Source organism: Pristis pectinata, chromosome 2 (genome assembly GCF_009764475.1).
Source record: "Pristis pectinata isolate sPriPec2 chromosome 2, sPriPec2.1.pri, whole genome shotgun sequence".
In the NCBI taxonomy this organism is placed as follows: domain Eukaryota; kingdom Metazoa; phylum Chordata; class Chondrichthyes; order Rhinopristiformes; family Pristidae; genus Pristis; species Pristis pectinata.
This window is the reverse complement of record NC_067406.1, coordinates 118,199,111-118,220,373: the sequence shown is the minus strand read 5'-3', so window position 1 is coordinate 118,220,373 and position 21,263 is coordinate 118,199,111. Positions and strand designations below refer to the sequence as shown.

At 39.1% G+C, this 21,263-nt stretch overlaps 1 protein-coding gene across 1 annotated transcript in view; it reads left to right on the top strand.

The window, feature by feature from the left end:
- The window catches only part of ankrd50 (ankyrin repeat domain 50), an 88,044-nt gene extending 67,687 nt beyond the window's left edge, over positions 1–20,357 (top strand). The window contains exons 3-4 of the mRNA XM_052044886.1: positions 9,197–12,762; positions 18,903–20,357. Coding sequence (XP_051900846.1) covers positions 9,197–12,759 — 3,563 coding nt within the window. The 3' untranslated portion in view covers positions 12,760–12,762; positions 18,903–20,357. The remainder of the gene's footprint in view (positions 1–9,196; positions 12,763–18,902) is intronic.
- Positions 20,358–21,263: the final 906 nt, after the last annotated feature.

The following is a 21,263-nucleotide window of genomic DNA, read 5'->3' as shown; positions in this document are numbered from 1 at the left end:
CATCAGGACTGTCAGGGGTTATTACATTTTGAACAGTAAATCCTGGTTAGTCCCAACTTCTCAGACAGCCCCACACAAAATTTTCAATGGTCATGTATTTTTTTAATCTTTCTGATGTACTGCTAATAGAGGTTTTAGTCTTGAGGATTTTTTCCTCAAGAACTACAAGAAAACTGGGGGGTGGTGGAAGAGAAAACGTGGAATATTTAGTACAGTGTTTGTATTAATATAATTAGATTTCTTTTTTAGAGGATGTGGGAGTCCCTTGTGGGATGTTCCTTGCCCTGGGGTATTGTGTGACTAGAAACATTCCTTTGATAACCAGGGGCCTCAAAGGGAAACAAGGAAATGCATTTGAGTAGGGATTGTTTATGGAGAAGCAGAGGAAATTAATAAATCAAGGAAGCTAGCACACAAGCTCTGATTAAATATAGAAAATGACATCTTCAATAAAAAATTCAAACTATGATGTAGGAGGCAAAGTTGCAGGGTCATGGAACTGGAAGTTGTGACTGTGGTATGCAATAGTCTGGTGAGCTGCACAAAACCATGGGAACTTGACTGAAATGCATAGATGTTTATCAAAATAAAGCACTTATTTGCCTTCAGGCACACTGTAAGAGATAAGTGGTTAAACAGAAGTCTCCCTTTTCCTGTAACAAAATGACTGTCAACTAATGAAAGAAATGCTTTTGAATCATTAGAGAGATTTTCATTTTCTCTGCAGGCTTATGGTCTGAAGTGAGACAAAGAGCCACAGACACTAATATACAGCATACAAATGAATACCTTAAGGTGTGACTTAAATAATGATGCAGGTAGTGATCTTTATAGTTCAGTTATTCAACAACATGCATCCCAGTGCAACAAAATTCATACATTTTTTTCGGATAATAGTCACTGACTTAGAAATGTACCAAAAACCTTAGTGTTTTACTATTTTAAATTAACAGCTATGCGTCTATTCTTGCGGTGAACTGCACCAGCATGATAATGTTATGGTCTAGTGTTAATTTGTTAATTTTACCTATGGTTGATGGAAATAGGTGTTAAGAACATAAATAAATTGGTGCATAAGTGCTTCATGTGTAAAAATAAACTTGACAAGAGGAATCTATCTCACTATACGGGTTTCCACGATTAATGCTGGCATTGTAATGTAAATGTAGATCTTTAGCGGTACTGCAACCTATCTCGAATCTATTTTTATCTCTGAACAATGGAGGCTGTCATAGATGGATGCAGTGTGGAAACAGGCCTTACAGCCCACTGAGTCTGTTTGAAACCATCAAGTATCCATTTACACTAATCCAACACTCATCTCATTTTAATCTTCCCCCCCAAGATTTAGTTTCTCACCTATACAACAGGAACAATTTAGTGTTCTGCACTTTATTCCATATGTTTAACAATTCAGTCAGCCAGTAGTTTCCATTTCCGCAGGGTCAGTGCTGGCACCTCTATTGTTTGTGATTATATATAAATGACTGGGACATAAATGTAAATGGGTTGGTTAGTAAGTTTACAAATGACACAAACATTGGTGGAGTTGCAAACAGTGAAGAAGATCATCAAAGGATACAGCAGGAAATAGATCAGTTACAGATATGGGTGGAGAAATGGCAGATGGCTTTTAATGCAGGCAAGCATGAGGTTTTGCACTTTGGGAAGTCAAACGTAAGGGGAAAGTATACAGTTAATGGCAGGGCCCTTAATAGCACTGATGTACAGAGGGATCTTGGGGTCCAAGTCTATACCTCCCTGAAAGTGGCAATGCAAGTAGATAGAGTGGTACAGAAGAAATATGGAATGCTTGCCTTCGTCGCTAGGGGTATAGAGTACAAGAGTCAGGAAGTCATGTTGCAGTTGTATAAAACTTCGATTGGGCTGCGCTTGGAGTATTGCATGCAGTTCTGGTCGCCCCATTACAGGAACGATGTGGAGGCTTTGGAGAGGAAAGAGGTTACTAGGATGCTGCCTGGAATAAGGAGAGATAGGACAAACAGATTTGTTTTCTCTGGAGCATTAGAGGCTGAAGGGAGACCTGATAGAAGTGTATAAAATTATGAGAGCCATAGGCAGGATAGACAGCCAGAATCTTTATCCCAGTGTAGAAATGTTGAATACTAGAGGGCATAGCTTTAAAGTAAAAGGGGGAAAGTTTAAAGGGGATGTGCAGGGCAAGTTTTTTTTCACAAAGAGAGTGGTAGTGTCAGGAACATACTGCCGGGGTGATAGTGGAAGAAGATACGACAGTGGTGATCAAGAGGCTTTTGGAGAGGCACAGGAAAATTTAGAAAACAGGCATGTTTTAAGTTACATAGAAGGGGGAAGTTAGAGAGAACAAAGGGAATGTTTTTGATAGGGTGGAGACCAAAGGAAGATGGGAGAACACAGTTTGGTGGCGGCTGTTGGAGAAGAGAAACAAAATAAGCCATGCTGGATCTGTAAGATACAGAACCCAGCAGTTGCTGGAAACCTGAAATAAAGGAGAATGCTGAAAAAGTCCACCAGTGGTCCTGCTCTAATGTAAGAACAAGAAATGGTGAGTGTGTTTGCTGGGTGGGGCAGCATCTGTAGGGAGGAAAGCAGGGTCAATTTTGGATCAGTAGCCTTCCACAATGTGGGGTCATGGACCTTAAGTACTGGCTCTGTTTCCCTCTTTGTGTTCTTTTTTCTCTTTTCAATCACTGGCCAATTCTGATGTAACTTAGTGTGGCTTTCTCCACAGATTTTGTTTGACTTATTTGGATTTTCCAACATCATTCTTTATATCAGATTTATAGCCACTGCTGTGTCCTGTATCTCACAGTTCCGGCATTACTTTGTTTGTGTTTGGGTTTTTTGTTTCTCCACTGTTCTATTGTTATTTATGCCTCCTCCATACAGCTGAGCTGTCTTTATCAATCAGTTGCTTATCAACACTAATCTGTGGTATCCTTTTTCTCTTGATCAATACACTATCACAGACATTCCCTTTATTCTTCCCACCCTAACCCCTTTTCCTCGTCAGACATGCCAGCTGCTCTCGTGGCAGTATATAGATCAGTTAAAGTAGGCAAGTGGAATCTAACTTGGCTCTTATTTACCTGCGTCCACTTCAGGCACTGCTAACTGAAGTACAGTATTTCCAAAGAAGTTTTTGTAAGAAATGGCTTGGCCTTGATTCTAAAGATTCAGAATGAGAGTTGTAATATATGGTCCAATTTGTTTTGTTTATATCAACTAGTTGGATTAGACTGAATTGATGTAGAGGGTTACACCCCATCAGTTAGAAATGTGTTCACTGAAATTTTGAGGTTAAAAAAATGCTGTTAATCCACTGCACTATTTGAATATTTTGTAACTGAACAAATTAATTCTTGTAATAAGATATTCAGCTTTTACCAGTTTGTACAGAGACCAACAAAGAGTATTCATTTTATACTTTTTTGAAGAAATCATCACTGGGACCACTTACTTTAAATTTATCTTTTTAATTTAAATGTTTTGCTTAAATAGATTTCTGTACCCCATTTCTCATCTGCCTGTTGTGATTAATGTTTATAGTATTTTAAACAACAGTTCACACTTCACTAAATGCTAATGGACCCATTATTGGCTATACAAGTGTCTAATTTGATATTTGAAGTAATTTTGTTGCTGGTTAACTAAATAGAATGAACAAAAATTTTAAAGTTAGTGGATCACCAACAGTGCTGTTTGTAGGAAGTCAGACAATATACTCTCTATTATCTGTGTGATCCTACTCCCTCTCTTCCTCTTATTACTTTGTGCTTCTCCCTTTTTTTTGTCTTTTAGAATGCATAATTTCACACTTTCTGCAGGGCAGCTGAAAGGGAATGAACTTACCAACAGTGGAAGGCCACTGGTGATACTTTTCAAATTGTGGATTTTGGCTAGAGAGAGAGATTCAGATTACAGGCAACCTTTCCAGTGGAAACTATGGTGGCTGTCCCAGTTTCGGAAGAATACTGTAGCAGGATATAACACTGTAGCCTCAGTATTACCTCCTTGTTTTTATATTCTAGTCCTCTCAATATGAATGCTAACATTGCATTTACCTTCCTTACCACTGACTCAACCTGAAAGTTAACCTTTAGGGAATCCTGCACTAGGACTCCCAAGTCCCTTTGCACTTCTGATTTCTGAATTTACTCCCCATTTGGAAAATAGTCTACGTGTTTATTCCTTCTACCAAAGTGCATGACCATACCCTTCCATATGCTGCCACTTCTTTGCCCATTCTCGCAACCTGTCCAAGTCCTTCTGCAGACTCCCTGCTTTCTCAACATTATCTTCCCCTCCACCTATCTTTGTATCATCCGCACTCTCAGCCACAAAGCCATCAATTCTGTCATCCTGGTCATTAACATGTAACGTGAAAAGTAGCGGACCCAACACCAACCCCTGCGGAATACCAATAGTTATCGGCAGCCAACCAGAAAAGGCCCCCTTTATTCCCACTCTTTGCCTTCTGCCAGTCAGCCAATCTTCTATCCATGCTAATACCTTTCCTATAATACCACAGGCTCCTATCTTGTTGAGCAGCCTCATGTGCAGCACTTTGTCAAAGGCCTTCTGAAAATCCAAGTAAACAACATCCTCTGACTCTTCTTTGTCTATCCTGCTGGTTACTTCCTCAAAGAATTACAACAGATTTGTCAGGCAAGAGCACCCCTTAAGGAAACCTTGCTGACTTCAGCCTATTTTATCATGAGCTTCCATCCTTAATAATGGACTCCAACATCTTATCAACCACTGAAGTCAGGCTAACTGGCCTATAATTTGCTGTCTTTTGCCTCCCTCCCTTCTTAAAGAATGGAGTGACATTTATGATTTTCCAGTCCTCCCCAACCATTCCTGACTCTAGTGATTCTTGAAAGATCACAACTAATGCCTCCACAATCTCTTCAGCTACCTCTTTCAGAATCCTGGGGTATAGTCCATCCAGTCCAGGTGACTTACCTACCTTCAGACCTTTCAGTTTTCCAAGCACCTTCTCCTTAGTAACAGCAACTACGCTCACTTCTGCCCCCTGACTCTCTTGAGAATTTCTGGCACGTTGCTGGTGTCTTCCACAGTGAAGACTGACGCAAAATACTTATTCAGTTCATCTACCATTTCTTTGTTCCCCATTATTATCTCTCCAGCATCATTTTCCAGCAGTCTGATTTCCACACTTGCCTCTCTTTTACTCTTTATATATCTGAAAAAACTTTTGGTATCCACTTTTATATTATTGGCTAGCTTACCTTCATATTTCATCTTTTCTCCCCTTATTGCTTTTTTATTTGGTTTCTTCTGTTGGTTTTTAAAAGCTTCCCAATCCTCTAGCTTCCCACTAATTTTTGCAATATTGTATGCCCTTTCTTTTGCTTTTATGCTGTCTTTGACTTCCCTTGTCAGCCACAGTTGCCTCATCCTCCCTGTAGAATGCTGCTTCTTTGGGATGAATTGATCCTGTGTCTTCCAAATTACTCCCAGAAACTCCTGCCATTGCTGCTCTACTGTCATCCCTGCTAGGGTCCCCTTCCAATCAAATTTGGCTCGCTCCTCTCTCAAGCCTCTGTAATTACTTTTACTCAACTGTAATACCGATACATCTGATTTTAGTTTCTCCTTCTCAAACTGCAGGGTGAATTCTATCATATTATGATCACTGTCTCCTAAGGGTTCCTTTACCTTAATCTCTCTAAATAAATCTGGTTCATTGCACAACAACAAATCCAGAATTGCCTTTTCCCTAGTGGGCTCGACCACAAGCTGCTCTAAAAGGCCATCTCGTAGGCATTCTACAAATTCCTTCTCTTGGGATCCAGTACCAACCTGATTTTCCCAATCTACCTGCATATTAAAATCCCTCATGACCACTGTAACATTTCCCTTTTTACATGCCTTTTCTATTTCCTGTTGTAATTTGTACCCCACATCCTAGCCACTATTCAGAGGCCTGTATATAATTCCCATCAGGGTCTTTTTACCCTTGCAGTTTCTTAACTTTACCCACAAGGATTCTACATCTTCTGATCCTATGTCACTTCTTGCGAAGGATTTCATTTCATTTTTTTTTACCAACAGAGCCATCCCACCCCCTCTGCCCACCTGCCTGTCTTTTTGATAGGATATGTATCCTTGGATGTTTAGCTCCCAACTGTGATCTTCTTTCAACCACAACTCTATGATGCCCACAATGTCATACCTGTCAATTTCTAACTGCGCTGTGAACTCATCTACGTTATTTCATGAACATACAACACCTTCAGTCCTGTATCCATCACCCTTCTTCTCAAACTTGTCTTCATGTTGCCTGAAGTTAAATTCTTATCCGTTTCTAAACTTTGTCTCATTCTTTACTAGTCTGCAGCAAGACCTGAACAACATTCAGCTAAGACAGATGAGTGGCAAGCATATTTTGTGCCACACAAGTCATGGAATCATTAAAAATCTACAACATAGTAAGCGCCCATCATGTCTGCACTCTTTTTAGGTAGTGAGTTTGAGACTCCTACCGCTTCTGAATGAAAATATGTCTCATCTGTCTTATAACCCTCTTACTAGCTACTTTAAGTCTAAGCCAGTCAAACAAATTTAAACCCTCCCTAATTGTCTATCTGGATGACATCCATTTCTTTTCTGTCAGTGGATATAGAGCCATAAAGTTGTGCAAGACAGAAAATAGCATCTTCTGCCCAAAGAGTCCATGTTGACCATCAAGCACCCATTTATATTTCTTCAAGGAGGCTTTGAGTAGGTCCTTGAATTTTTTTGACTGTCTCCCTGATAATCTCCACTCATGACAGAGTTTTGAATAAAGTGCCAATTTAGGAGCCTGGTATTGACCATGTGAATGATGTGGCCTACCCAAAGAAGCTGACTGAGTGAAACAAGGACCTCAATCCTGGGGAACTTGGCCTAGGAAAGGACACTGACGTGTGTTTGCTTGGTCTTCCATAAATGCAAGTGTCATTTGCATGCTGCAGCTTGGCTACTGTGGTTGGATAACTGACTCTGGAGTGTGGTCGTCATTGGTTGAACGACTTCCCATTAGTTCAGGAGATTCGATCTACTCTCACAGGACATTTAATGGAAGTGAAATACAACATTATGGCAGGAAAGATTGAGAAAAATTGTTTGGAGCAAGGGCACAGCCTTGTTGATACCAGTTTTCACTGAGAATGGGTCTTCTTTAACCTAATAGTTAATATCACAGCTTCTACTCTGTTGTGGACTAAGTATAATATGGAAAAGAATTTCTATGGCATTTGAGTTTGAAAAGAGTGTTCTGCAGTCCCTTATGAAAAATTCAGGTATGATTTTGTGAATTTTTTTTTGTCAAACCTGCTGGAAACACCAAAATGTGTGATTGCAGGTCAAAGTCAGAAAATGATTGACCTAATTCCCGTTGAGTGACTTAATAGCCAATACTTCCTTGGCACTTTGTACGACCTTTGGATTTAGCAAAATGAAAAATTTGAATATCAGAGATCTGAGATAAACACTTTTCAATAGAATATATTTGATTAAATTGAAAGATGTTGATTCTTTTTAAAATCACTTTGTTATCTATCAATAGTGTTACCATGTTTTCCTTGTGTTTCAAATATTAACTTTTAAGTCTTAAAAGTAAAAGACCTCAGATAATTTCATATGATGAGTGAATATTGATGCAACTGTGACAAGCAGCTCTGAAGAGAAATTCAAAATGTTTTAAAGATAATGAGGAAATCATCCATGTTTTTTTTAAATAATGGAGGTTTAATTAACAGTTCATTTTAAAAATACTATTATTTGAGGTTTTTGTCGTCATGGTAAAATACCTCTAATCTTAAGGTGAAGGAACAGTGTTTTTATTAGTGTCTTTCCTTTCCTGTTCTCTCCTCCTATATACAACAAAACCATCGATTCTTTTGTTTTATATTCTGCTGTCCTGATGTTGATAAGCTGTTCTAGAATTTGGTTTTATGGGTGTTGGGTACGTTCTGGTGTGTTATTGTGAGTTCAGTAAGTGAGTACTGGTCAGGTATATGTGGAGACTTGTTAATTCATCCCAATTCAACTTAATAAGTGTTTGCATATACATTTTCCAGCAAAAGTTAGGGAATAAAAATCTAAAGTGGGATCTCAGGTTTTTCTGATCTATGGAACATACAACAGCTTAAGACCGTGTTTTAAAGTGGAGAAACATCCCAAAGTGCCTCATGGGATTCATGCCTGACAAAACACTGATACAGACCTGAAGAAGATGATAATGGGGCAAGTAACTAAAACATATGTGGCATGTTTTAAGGAAAATCCTGAAGATGAAGTGGAGGGATTTAGGGCTGAAATTCCAGAGATTGCAATTTAGATCGCTGGAGGCATGTCCATTAACATTGCGGGTGCAGTTATGAATGCATAAGAGTGCAGAGAATGCACTTATGCACTCTGCACACATGGAGGACCACGGAAGATTAAATAAATAGGATAGAGTGAAGTCATGTATGAACAGGAATGTGAATTTTAAAGTTGAAGCGTGAGCAAAATGGAAGACAATGTAGATCCTAGATCATGGGGGTAATGGTTGAACAAGATGGTGCCATTAGGAAGTGTATGATTAAGAATTTTGGATCTTTGCAGATCTTTGATCTTTTTGTTTATTTGAATGAAATCGCGGCTTACTCAGGAATAGATGTTGGAAGAGCACTTCGGCAATAGCAAGATAGTGAAGGGATCTAGAAAGCTGATGGTGAACGGGGTGAAATGACATGCGTATTGTATCTGACATATCTGATGTTGCATCTTTAAGTGATATTTAGCTGAGGCATAGCTTGTAAATGACAGATAAGAAAAGCTTGTAAAGTTTCAGAGGTAGGACTATTAAGGTAAGATGTAAAGCAATAATAGTTAATTATCCAGCTAGACTCAAAACCAGGTAAAAGCAGATTTCAAAGTAGAATGTTAGAAGATGATCTGATTGTTTCTGTTACAGTCTGGAAAAGCATATTCATTTTCCAAAGGCATAGTTGTTCAAAAACTTTCAAGAGAAAAGAGAGGTTGCAGATGGCCAAGTAGTTGGGAAGATATCGAGGGCCAAGGGTTATACAATCAGGGCTGAATTTATAAGGTGCATGAAAAAGTGCAGAAGTGTTAGCAGCCAGAAGTTCAATAAACTACTTTAATAATATTACCTAATTGCAGTTTTTTTTTCTTGCAGGCTTCCGAAAAATTAGCTTGGATGATCTACGTAAAGCCTACATAGTGAAAGATGTACAGCAGTATATCCTACATCGGCTGGACCAAGAGGAAGCACTCAGGCAGCATCTGACAAAAGAAACAGCTGAAATGTTGAACCAACTTCATATTAAAAGCAGTGGCTGTTTCCTTTATCTCGAACGTGTCCTTGATGGAGTGGTGGAAAGTTTTATTATGCTGCGAGAGATTAGGGATATTCCAGGAACACTGAATGGACTCTATCTCTGGCTTTGTCAGAGGCTCTTTGTGCGAAAACAATTTGCAAAAGTGCAGCCTATTCTAAATGTAATTTTGGCTGCTTGTAGGCCATTGACGACTTTGGAATTATATCATGCAGTCTGGACAAAAAATATGACCATGACAATAGAAGAATTTCAGCGGAAATTAGATATATTATCAAAGGTTCTTGTTGATGGCTTGGGGAGCACTAAAATTCTGTTTCATTACAGTTTTGCTGAGTGGTTGCTTGACGTGAAGCACTGCACCCAGAAATACTTGTGTAATGCAGCAGAGGGCCACAGAATGTTGGCTATGAGTTACACGTGTCGTGCAAAAGAACTCTCGCCTGTGGAAGTACAAGAGTTAGCTCTGCACCTGCTTAATTCTAACTTGCAGCTGGAGACACATCATTTAGCTTTGTGGATGATTTGGAACAGTACGCCTGTGAAAGGAGCTTTGTCGACAATGATTCCTAAAGAACAGGAAATACTACAGCTTTTAGTGAAGGCAGGAGCTCATGTCAACAGTGATGATGACCGCACATCGTGCATTGTTCGGCAGGCATTGGAGAGGGAGGACTCCATTCGAACTCTTCTAGATAATGGTGCCTCTGTTAACCAGATTGACTCTAATGGAAGAACATTGTTGGGTAGTGCAGCCTACAGTGGCAACTTAGATGTAGTTAACCTACTGATATCCAGGGAAGCTGATCTGGAAATCGAAGATAATCATGGACAGACAGCACTTACACTTGCTGCAAGGCAGGGTCACACCAAGGTTGTTAATTGCCTCATTGGACATGGTGCTAACATAAATCATACTGACCAAGATGGATGGACAGCTTTGAGGTCAGCAGCTTGGGGAGGTCACACTGAGGTGGTTTCTGCACTTCTTTATGCTGGCGCTAAAGTGGATTGTGCAGATGCAGACAGTCGAACTGCTCTTAGGGCAGCAGCATGGGGCGGACATGAGGACATTGTTCTAAACCTGCTTCAACATGGAGCCGAGGTTAACAAAGCAGATAATGAAGGAAGGACGGCACTTATTGCAGCAGCATACATGGGGCATAGAGAAATAGTTGAACACCTGGTTGATCATGGTGCTGTGATAAATCACGAAGATGTGGATGGAAGAACAGCTCTGTCAGTTGCTGCATTGTGTGTCCCTGCAAGCAAAGGTCATGCATCAGTGGTTAGCTTGCTGATTGACCGAGGAGCAGAAGTTGACCATTGTGACAAAGATGGTATGACTCCACTATTAGTCGCAGCCTATGAAGGTCATGTGGACGTTGTCGATTTGCTTCTTGAAGGAGGGGCAGATGTGGATCACACAGATAACAATGGTCGTACTCCTCTTCTAGCTGCTGCTTCCATGGGCCATGCATCTGTTGTAAACACCTTGTTGTTTTGGGGTGCAGCAGTGGATACTATTGATAGTGAAGGAAGAACAGTATTGAGTATAGCCTCAGCACAAGGAAATGTAGAAGTGGTGCGTACTCTGCTGGACAGAGGACTCGATGAGAATCATAGGGATGATGCTGGTTGGACTCCATTGCATATGTCAGCATTTGAGGGTCATCGAGTAGTATGTGAAGCACTTATTGAACAAGGTGCTAGAACTAATGAGGTGGACAATGATGGTCGAATCCCTTTAATACTGGCTGGTCAGGAAGGCCATTATGACTGTGTACAGGTTATGCTTGAAAACAAATCAAATGTGGATCAGAGAGGCTATGATGGGAGGAATGCATTACGTGTTGCATCATTAGAAGGCCACAGAGATGTAGTTGAACTTCTCTTGAGCCATGGGGCCGATGTTAATTGCAAGGATGCTGACAGCCGCCCAACTCTGTACATCCTAGCACTTGAAAATCAGCTAGCAATGGCTGAATATTTGCTAGAAAATGGAGCAAATGTAGAAAGCACAGATGCTGAGGGAAGAACTGCTTTGCATGTTTCCTGCTGGCAGGGACACTTGGAAATGGCTCAACTTTTGATAAACTATCATGCTGATGTTAATTCTGCTGATAATGAGAAGAGGTCAGCTTTACAGTCTTCTGCATGGCAGGGGCACATGAAAGTTGTCCAGCTGCTGATTGACCATGGAGCATCAGTAGATCATACATGCAACCAGGGTGCCACTGCTCTTTGCATTGCAGCCCAGGAAGGACATGTGGATGTTGTCCAAATATTGCTAGAACACGGTGCTGATCCAAATCATGCAGACCAATTTGGGCGCACTGCAATGAGGGTTGCTGCAAAAGGTGGCCATACACAAATCATAAAGTTATTGGAAAAGTATGGAGCCTCGAGTTTAAATGGATGTAGCCCATCTCCAGTTCATACAATGGAACAGGCAGCCCCTCAGTCTGTCACTGTGAAAATGCAGTCTTTGACAATTAAATCAAATAGCTCAGGCAGCACTGGTGGAGGAGATCTACAGTCTGCAATGCGGGGTTTTTCTAATGGCCCTCAACATCCTTTTAGTTCACCCTCTGAATCTCCAGATTCAACAGTCGATCGGCAGAAGTCCTCTCTGTCCAATAATTCACTAAAGAGTTCCAAAAACTCCTCTCTTCGCACAACATCATCCACAGCAACCGCCCAAACTGTACCTATGGACAGTTTCCATGGTATGTCCTTCACAGAACAGATACAGCAGCATTCTTTGCCACGCAGTCGAAGCAGGCAGTCTATTGTATCTCCATCATCTACTACACGTTCCATAGGACAGCATGCTAGCTCCCCAACCAGTGAATATGAATGGGGACAAATGAAACCCAATGTGAGATCTAGTAAGAGCAGCAAAACTGGACACGGTGTGTCCAGTGAAGGTTCCAAAACTGCTTCGTCTGGAAAAAGAACAGCACAAAACAAACAAAACAGCTCCCCTCAGCCAAAGGTTTTAGAGTATGAAATGACACAACTTGACAAACGAACAGCCATAAATAAAATGGTGCAGAGTAATGCAGTATCACTAAAACAGACATCACATGAATCACAGTGTAAAATCTTGATTCCACAGAGTCCACAGGAAAATACAAGGACTCAACAACAGTTCTTAATTCAACAGCATGGAGAACAGAAGAAACGAAATGGAATAATGACAAATCCAAATTACTTGCAAGGGAATCCTGTTTTTCTGAGCAGAGTTGCTGTTCCAAGAAGTGCACAGGAAAGAGGACATAATGAATGTTTGGAAGGTTATCCATTAGCAGAGACTGAACTGAGTCTAAAGCAAGCCCTAAAATTGCAGATCGAAGGGACAGACCCAAGCTTTAATTATAAGAAAGAGACACCATTGTAGCAGGTACCCTCAAGCTTATTTATTTTCTTGTCTAATGCATTCAATTATTAATGCTGTGACATCTGAAGAGTGTTGTAGATCCAAATTTCCTATAACAGGGTTGATATCTTTATGCATGATTTCATCTATTGCAGGAGTCAGTCTATGCAATGGAACATAGAAAGGAGAAATAGAAACGAGAGTAGTCCTTCTAGGCCTTATTGTCCATCATTTAGTTAGATCATGGCTGATCCGTGACTCAACTCCCCAGATGTGGTTTCCCTCTTATCTGTTCTGCTAAAATTCTTGAAAATTGGAAGTAACACCATAATGACAGTGATAGATTCTTTGTATCTAGATTGTATATTTGATGTCACTGCAATTGAAACTCATTAGAAAGGCATCTTGATTTGAATCATCAGAAGAAATAGATGGAAGATAGCTATTCCTTCAATGAAGGTCGGTTTTGGGTGACAAAAACAAATGCCTTGGAAATTAAGATAGAACATGATGGATATACTCTGCATGTCAGGCAGTATCTTTGGAGAAACAAAAGTAATGAGGAAAGAATGAGCCAAAGTTAAAAATGTAACAGGTTTTAAACAGGAGACAGTGAAAGTAGCGAAGGGAAGAAACGAAAGGGAAGTTCTGTAATAGTTTGGAGAACGGAAGAAATTAAATGACATAAAGGTTGTTTACAGTTTTTATATACTTTGTACTATTCCTTTTCTCAATTTAACTTGTTTTCTATTCTGTTACATACCTTTTCTTTTTGTTCTTTCCTACATTTCCTCATTTCGCTGCCACTTTGCCTGCTCAATACCTGTTAAGTCTCTAAGGTTTTCCAGTTCTGAAAGATCGTAAGTCTGGAATATTAACTGTACAGCTGCCTGAATTGATAAGTACATACATCACTTTTAAATTTTCATTTTAGCTACCCGAGGTAGTAATCTCAAGCGCCAGACCATCCATCTTTATGTAACCCAACCATTTTTTTGACTTGCAAATTACTGTGCAGGTAGTGAGCAAAAATCTTCTGGCCCTTAGGGTGGTGCATGCTCAGCAAGAGATACAGACATCCAACATCAGCTCCACTCCTATTCACAGTTGAGCATACCACAAACAGTAAGTTTGCCTCATCTGTAGGAAGGGAAAGAAACTGGTGTTATATCTTTACCTGATAAAATAAATCTGATTATATTGTCATTATATGTAAACTGACATAACCTTGCACTTCTTTCACAATTGACTACTTGCAAAGAAGTAATTTTCCTTTAGACTTGAAACCAGAATATCTTGAGTTTTGCAGGGTAACATTCAGAAAGGTATGGGAACTTGAGATGTAGCTTCAACACAAGGTGAATTATTTGCTGACTTAGCCGGTTTACATTCATGTCCATGCAGTGAGATGAAGCAGGGACAATGTACATTGCATCCAGTACATTACATATAGACCAGTTTATATTACAGGACCTCAATTTATATATGTGGGGGTATTGGGCACCTCCTTCCTTGTTCCAGAAACACAGCAGGCCAATAATTGTCTACATTGGTGTTGATCCTGCACTGATTTTTCCTCCTGTCAAAACGCTAGCAACTTAGCCATCAGTGCAAGGAATTGTATTAATACTTTTACATATAGGAGCAGAAATAATTTGTTTCTACCTTGAATAACGACCAAGATTCTACTTTGAGGTGAAGTAACACTCAACTATTTACAGCTTGCTACAAGCTCTTGGAAGCCGTTCAGCAGAAAATACTTTTAACCTGGAATCTTTTTTCAATATATTGCTGTCCACTGATTTGTGATCTCTGTAAGCAGTGTAAAACAAAATGCAAGGCAAAGCTCTTAAAGAAACCAGACTGGAGGATCCTCTCTGAGAAACCCGAAGTGCAAACTAGGAAATAAATGGAAATAAATTTAACAGATGCAATGAAAGCCAAACAATGATTGGGCTAGGAACTGTGGTTAGCAATGTAAGTCAAAATCAAGTTTATTGTCATATGCACAAGTACAATGAAAAACTTGCTTGCAGCAGCATCACAGGCACATAGCATCAGATACCCAACATTCAAAAGAAAAACATAAATTGTGTATAATTTATGTTTAAATTTTACAAGAACATTTAGCTACACAGAAAGACCTAGAAATCTCAGTAACTACTTGATGATATTGCATAAATCCATCATTGGGTTTAAAAATCCTTACAAAATTTCAAAGCCTATACATAATTAGTTTATTAAAATCAGATACTTTTCTAAGCAGTAATTATTGCATAGTAAGCCATTTAAAAACTCAGATACTGTCCAAAAAGTGTGATATCTTAAAATTAAATTTGTAATAACTTAAATTCACCTAATTTCCCTTGACTGCAGTAGAAAAGACTGCAAATTGAGCAAGCTTTAGAGGTGTGTTGGATTGTTCACAGCAATATTGGTACTTCTGTGTTAAATGTCATACAGTATGTATGGAAATCACAAAATTGTGGACATTTTGCTGAACTGATATTACTGCATCAAATGTCAGCAACTTTCAGGTTGAGGAATGTCAACTGTCCATTTCCCTCTATTGATGCTGCCTGACCCGCTGAGTTCCTCCAGCATTTTGTTTGTTGCTCTAGAGTACAAAGCAATCTTGGTGTTCTTGTGCATGACACACAGAATTAGCATGCAGGTGCAGCAGGTAATTAAGAAGGCAAATGACATACAGGCCTCTATTGCGAGGAGGCTGAAGTTTAAAAATAGAGAAGTATTGTTACAATTATACAGGGTGTTGGTAATGCCACATCCTGTGTATAGTTTTGCTCAACTTTTTTAAGAAAGGATATCCTAGCAGTGGAAATAGTCCAGAAGAGTTTCTCTTTGCTAATTCTTGGGGCGAAAGGGTTGTCCTATCAAAAGTAGATGGCTCCGTGTTAACAAGAATGGCTTGTATTCACTTCAGTTCTGTGGTCATGAGGTGACTGATGAGGCCACTGTGGGACCCACAGATTTTGCCACAGTTGAGACAGAAGGTTCTTGGTGAAGCAGGCAGTTCGGTAGTTTGGGATGAGGTACCCTCCCACTCTTTACGCTGAGCACCTGTGTGCATGAAGCTGAGGTTCTCAGTGCTATGCAGTATTCTACGTCTACTTTGACCCATCATGGCCCAGGGATTCCCAGAAGTCAGGGGGTTGTTGTATTTTTTTAAGTAGGTTTTGAGAGCATCTTTGAATCATTTCCTCTGTCTGGCTAGTAATCTCTTCCTTTCTTGTTGATGTGCAAGAAATACAAGGGGCTTACCACTCCAATGAAATTTCAGGCAATTAGATGTAGACAGGTGAAGTGAGCAGCTTTGTTCTATGTGAGTGTTACGGGGCATGCGAGTGATACAACAGAGCCAATTGAATGTAATAAAGACCTTAATTCTGGAAATGGACTTGGAGAGGATATCTGAACTTGGTTTGTTTTAGCCTACCGGAAAATTTGGAGGAATTTGCAGACTGCTTTGGTGATATCTCTCCTATGCTTGGTGCCTGCTATACATAATCTAAATCTCAGAAACATATAGAAGGACAGAAATCACTGATGTCTTGGCTTTTGCACTGGCTCTAAGGTCTTGATCTTCAAACACCTTTGTCATCACAGATCAAAGCCTCACTCAAAATGGTGAGGAATTTTATCATTACCTTCACTGAAAGGTGGTCCCTGAGATTTAGGAAGTGGTCTGTGTTTTCCAGGGTCTCACTATGGACCTTTATTGTCAGAGGATCAAGTTGTGCAGCAGGCAGGCTGGCCTTGAGGGCTAGAGTCATCTGCAGGATGAGTGAGGCCATGCATGGTCCTCCACTCTCTTCACCATCGGTTCTGGGGATCTGGTTTGGAGGAGCCAGGGTGTGCAAGATCCAGTAAAAGTTGGGAATGCGGGAGCAGTGATCCCTCTCGATGGCAGTCAAGAACCTGGTCACCTGGTGTGAGGTGCTCTCAGTGTTGCTGTACATGATGCAGCTGTGGCCAATATCCCATTCCTCTGCCATAGCAGTCACCTGTGTGTGGTTGCATCAAACTGTGCGTAGAACCTAAGTACACGAACACCAAGTGTCACTGTGTTGTGGTTTTGCGTGTCTCCAGTGTTGCAAAGGATAAGCCTGACCTCGTTGGTGCTCAATGTTCCATTCAGTTGGACTTTGCCACATTACCTGTCTTTTGTAGAAAGGTCCATTAAAAAAAAACACCTTTGATCACAAGTCCATCAGCCAGTGAACAGCATGGAATATCCTGCAGGCACTGCAGAAGAAGGGCACAATGGATCCTGTGGGATGGCTTCCCAAGCAGATTGTCAAAACCATTTGGCAGAATGCCTCATCACCAGAACTCATCAACAAGCACCAAGACCTCACCAGGCTGGCAGTGAGAGAGGCCCTTCCCATTAGATCTTTCCTGCAAGTGGGATTCTAATTTTCAATGCACGCTGCCCTCGAGAGGGCTACGATGACAGTGAGAAAATTACCCAACTCTTTGTGAACTGTGCATTTGTAAAGCAGATGTGGAAAAGGATGCAAGAGTCCTTGTTGAGATTCATCCTGGGCAGCTGCATAACTGAGGACTTTTTGATCTTTGGGCTGTTCCCAAGGATGTTACCCAACACAAATATCCAGTGCTGCTGGAAGACCATCAACTTAGTGAAGAATGCATTTTGTTCTGTCTGAAATTTGTTCAAGATGCAGCTGCCTGGCACATTCCAGGCTGTAGAAGGACTACTAGGGGACACAATTAAGCTTGTTGCAACCATCACAAACGCTTTGTGGGGAAGGACTGTTATCTAAATTCCTGCCACCACTGGGCACTGTGGAATTGGGTCCTATGTAACAGCCTCGCAAGCACATGTGGCATTGCTGTTTGGTACATAGAATGTATTAACTGGATGACACTACAAACGTATAGACAAGAACACTAGAAATGTCTAGACTGCACAACACTATGAATGTAAAGAAAGCTATGTACTATCTGTATATTCATGAATATAATATATTTTTGAAACAAAAGTAGACAGGTTGATAGGGAACTATTATTTTGTATATCTTAAGTGTAAAGGCCCATTCTCATGAATGCTTCAGTGAACAATTCAACAATGACTTGAAGATTGGCCTCTAAATATGTGCAAACCACCATTTATATTGTAGTCTCTCTTGCTTTTCACCCCGTCACAGACATTCCTTTGTCCTCTCCACCATAAACCTTTATCTGCAAGTTTAATCATGCTTTTGCCTTATTTTGGCAAGCTTTTATGAAAGGTCATCAATTTGAAATTCTTATTTCTACCCAGCTTGCTAAGTATTTCAAGCACTTCCTGTTTTTCTTTCGGATTTCCAACTTTTACAGTTTTTGTTTGCTTTTCATTCACTATTACAAATGCAGTTTTCTTAAATCTTCAGATTAAATTGCATTACAATTGGATTATTTATTATGTATGGTCAAAGACAAGGACGATTTCGTGGCTTAAAATCCAACGTCCAAGTTCCATCTTTTGAGTTAGATTTAATGTCATTGTTTGAACTATCAACTCTCAGAAGAGAAGATAAAATACTGGAGTTGCCGATTGTAGAGAAGACATTTGGATTTGCTCAATTGGTTAGATGAATAAACAATCCCTCCCCAGATCAGTATATCACAAATTTCTCTCTGCCTCATGGTTATCACCCTTTCAGCAAATGTTATATTCATAAGTGTTTAGTTTCTCTTGACTAGATTGGTTAATTTGCTGCTACTTTGGAACCCAAGTTTGAACCTGAGTCTAAGCATTAGTTTGCCTTAACTGTTGTACAAATTGGTATACTATGTATGACCTTGGTGAAGTTTAGCTAAAAAGAGAAAATTGGCTGCTATCCAATGAACATAGTTTAAAGATGTGTGTGTGGATGTTAGTTAACATTGGGATCAGATTTCATTCTGATGGTTCTATCAGAGAGAGTACTGTCTCACAACCTACATTAACGTGAGGAGAGGTTTATTGGTAAGGGTACCAATGAATAACTGCAACGCTTACAAAATTGCTTAGCATGGAATTTATTACTATTACCTCATTTAAAGGCAAGAATTAATGACTAACACATTGAATTTGATAAATTCTTAGTCATAAATGTATGTAAATATATTTTAATGTAAACATTGTTCAATCTTTTCAGATAAAACACAAATGGATTTCATAGAAGTGCAGCATTTAATTCCCATCTTACTTCGCTGCCAGTAACCTGAAGGCATTGAACTAATTGCAGCCTTAGTGGATCTGGCCTGGTTATGATGAAGTCACTCAATATCAGTCCTAAAAGTACCTTTACTCGATGGAAGCAGTGGAAGTGAAGTTTTACTACTATTACGACGTTTCATTAAAAAAACCATTCTATCTGTGCCCATGATTAAAGCTATCTTTAAGTGTAACCATATATAAATATATGCTTTATATATTTGTGTACTTTATACTTTCATAAGGACAAACCATTATATGACACTAGAACAATTATAGATATTTTTTGATGCATTGGGGAGAGATAAGAATGCAGAATGCAAAATTGGAGTTATGGCAAGACTGATTGAAAACTGCAGCCCTGTGAGAAAACAAGGCATTCCTGATGTTCTAGATCTGATGTTTGCTGCAGATTGCTGCAAAATATACCCAACCTACTGCTATGAACTTGTATTTGAATTTGTACATTGATTACACATGAAGCTTTTTGCCCTATCTCTCCTTAAATTATTTAACAAATTGATTTCATAGTTAAGCCATCCACATGAAACTGAAAGTGATACTGGAATGAGTCGGTCTCTTATTTATATGTTTTTATTAAGCATTGATGTGTATGGATACATGCAAAACAAAAAGGCAACTTCATGGTTTTGAAAGGAAGTTCTTTGTAATGAATTTAAGATGGATGTACAAAATGTAATGGTGTTCAAGAATACATGATGATTTTTATATGCAGTTTTCTTTCCCATTTGACAAAATGATATCCAACACCTAGCTGCATAACGTGTCACAGAAAAGAAAACTGCTTGCTATTTGTTTGTGGCTTTTTGTGTGGAGAAAAAGGTGTGTCACTGTAAGATGTTGAAGGTATAGATGGCAGGACTACTGTGGTATATTGCATGTCGATACTTAGGCAAAAAGCTGATTCCAAGGTGGGATCAATTTATGTCCTGTAGATTAGAATTAGGTGTAGCCTCTTGGGAGAAAAGTTAGACATTTATATTCTAACACAGTATTTTTGTCCTGTGGACTATTCTCTTTGATCAATATATTAAGATAAAAGACTGCAGTTTCAGATCTTGAAAGTGTTGACTTTGGCTCTTCAGGCTTTATCATGTGCCATTAATCCTAAAATCCAAAACTGAATCCTTGGTGCAGTGAATCAGTATAAATACAACTTCATTTTGGTCCTTTCTTGAGTTATATTACACAAGGAATGTGCTTAAAACTTAAAATAATGCCTGCGGCCTTTATTACTATTTAGGTTTTAAAAATGTCTTTCTTAAGAACCATTCTGGTTAGACAATAGCTACAGCTTGATACATAAGGTGCTAAGATTTTCAGAGAAAGTTTTTTTATTTAGACTTTTGTGAATTCATATTTGGTTTGAACTCATTAGGAAATACCATGTTAATGTTTCTGTGTAAATACTGTAAAGTGAACATTTCGAAATCTGTGTTACTTTCCAGATCCTTATTTCAATTCCCAGTAGTTACAATCAGATGGATTGGGATTGGTGATTAAGTTGTCTAAAGCATAAAGCATAAGGGACTCAAAAATAGAATGTATTCTTGCAGCAGGTCTCTTGACTGGAACCAGTCTGAATCTCTCATTTAGTGATTTAGTCACCTATTCGATTCTAAATGAAAAATGCCCAAGGTTATTCAATTAGTCATTTGGATTAAAAAAAACAACTGAGGAGAGTGCTGGTGGAGCCCTCAAAACCTTTTCTTCTACCCTTAACTCTAGACAGTATTTGAATTCTGTATGTTTCTATTATCTTCTATCCAATTTTGGTTTTGATATGCAAATCTACTTTGTTTATTCAAATAATCACTTAACAGTATTTCAGTTAGTTAGATTTACACTTAAATCATTTGGTTTTGTATTTGGTTGTAAATAGCTTAAATGTACATTGAATTTTGCATTGTAAGATTTTATTTTATTTCTTGTATTATATTGAGCAAAAAATTCTTATGTATAGTAAAGTGCTTAATAAATATATTTGCTTTTCAGCAGGTTGACTTTAATTTAATGGCAACAGTATTGTAGCTTATATGTGATTGTATGAATTTACTTTCAAGAAGAATTGAACTTAAACCAAGTTGTGTGAGGGCAGCAAACCTTAAGAATTGTTTATTGCCTGACTGAAGACAGAGTCTTCTCTTTCAAAAGAAATCAAATTGTTTCAACTAAGTATGATTTAACAATGCATTCCTTGATGCTAATAAGGGAATAAAAGCATTTTTAAGCCAATAATGTAAGGGAACTTTTAAACATGCAGTTTATTCAGAATTTTTTA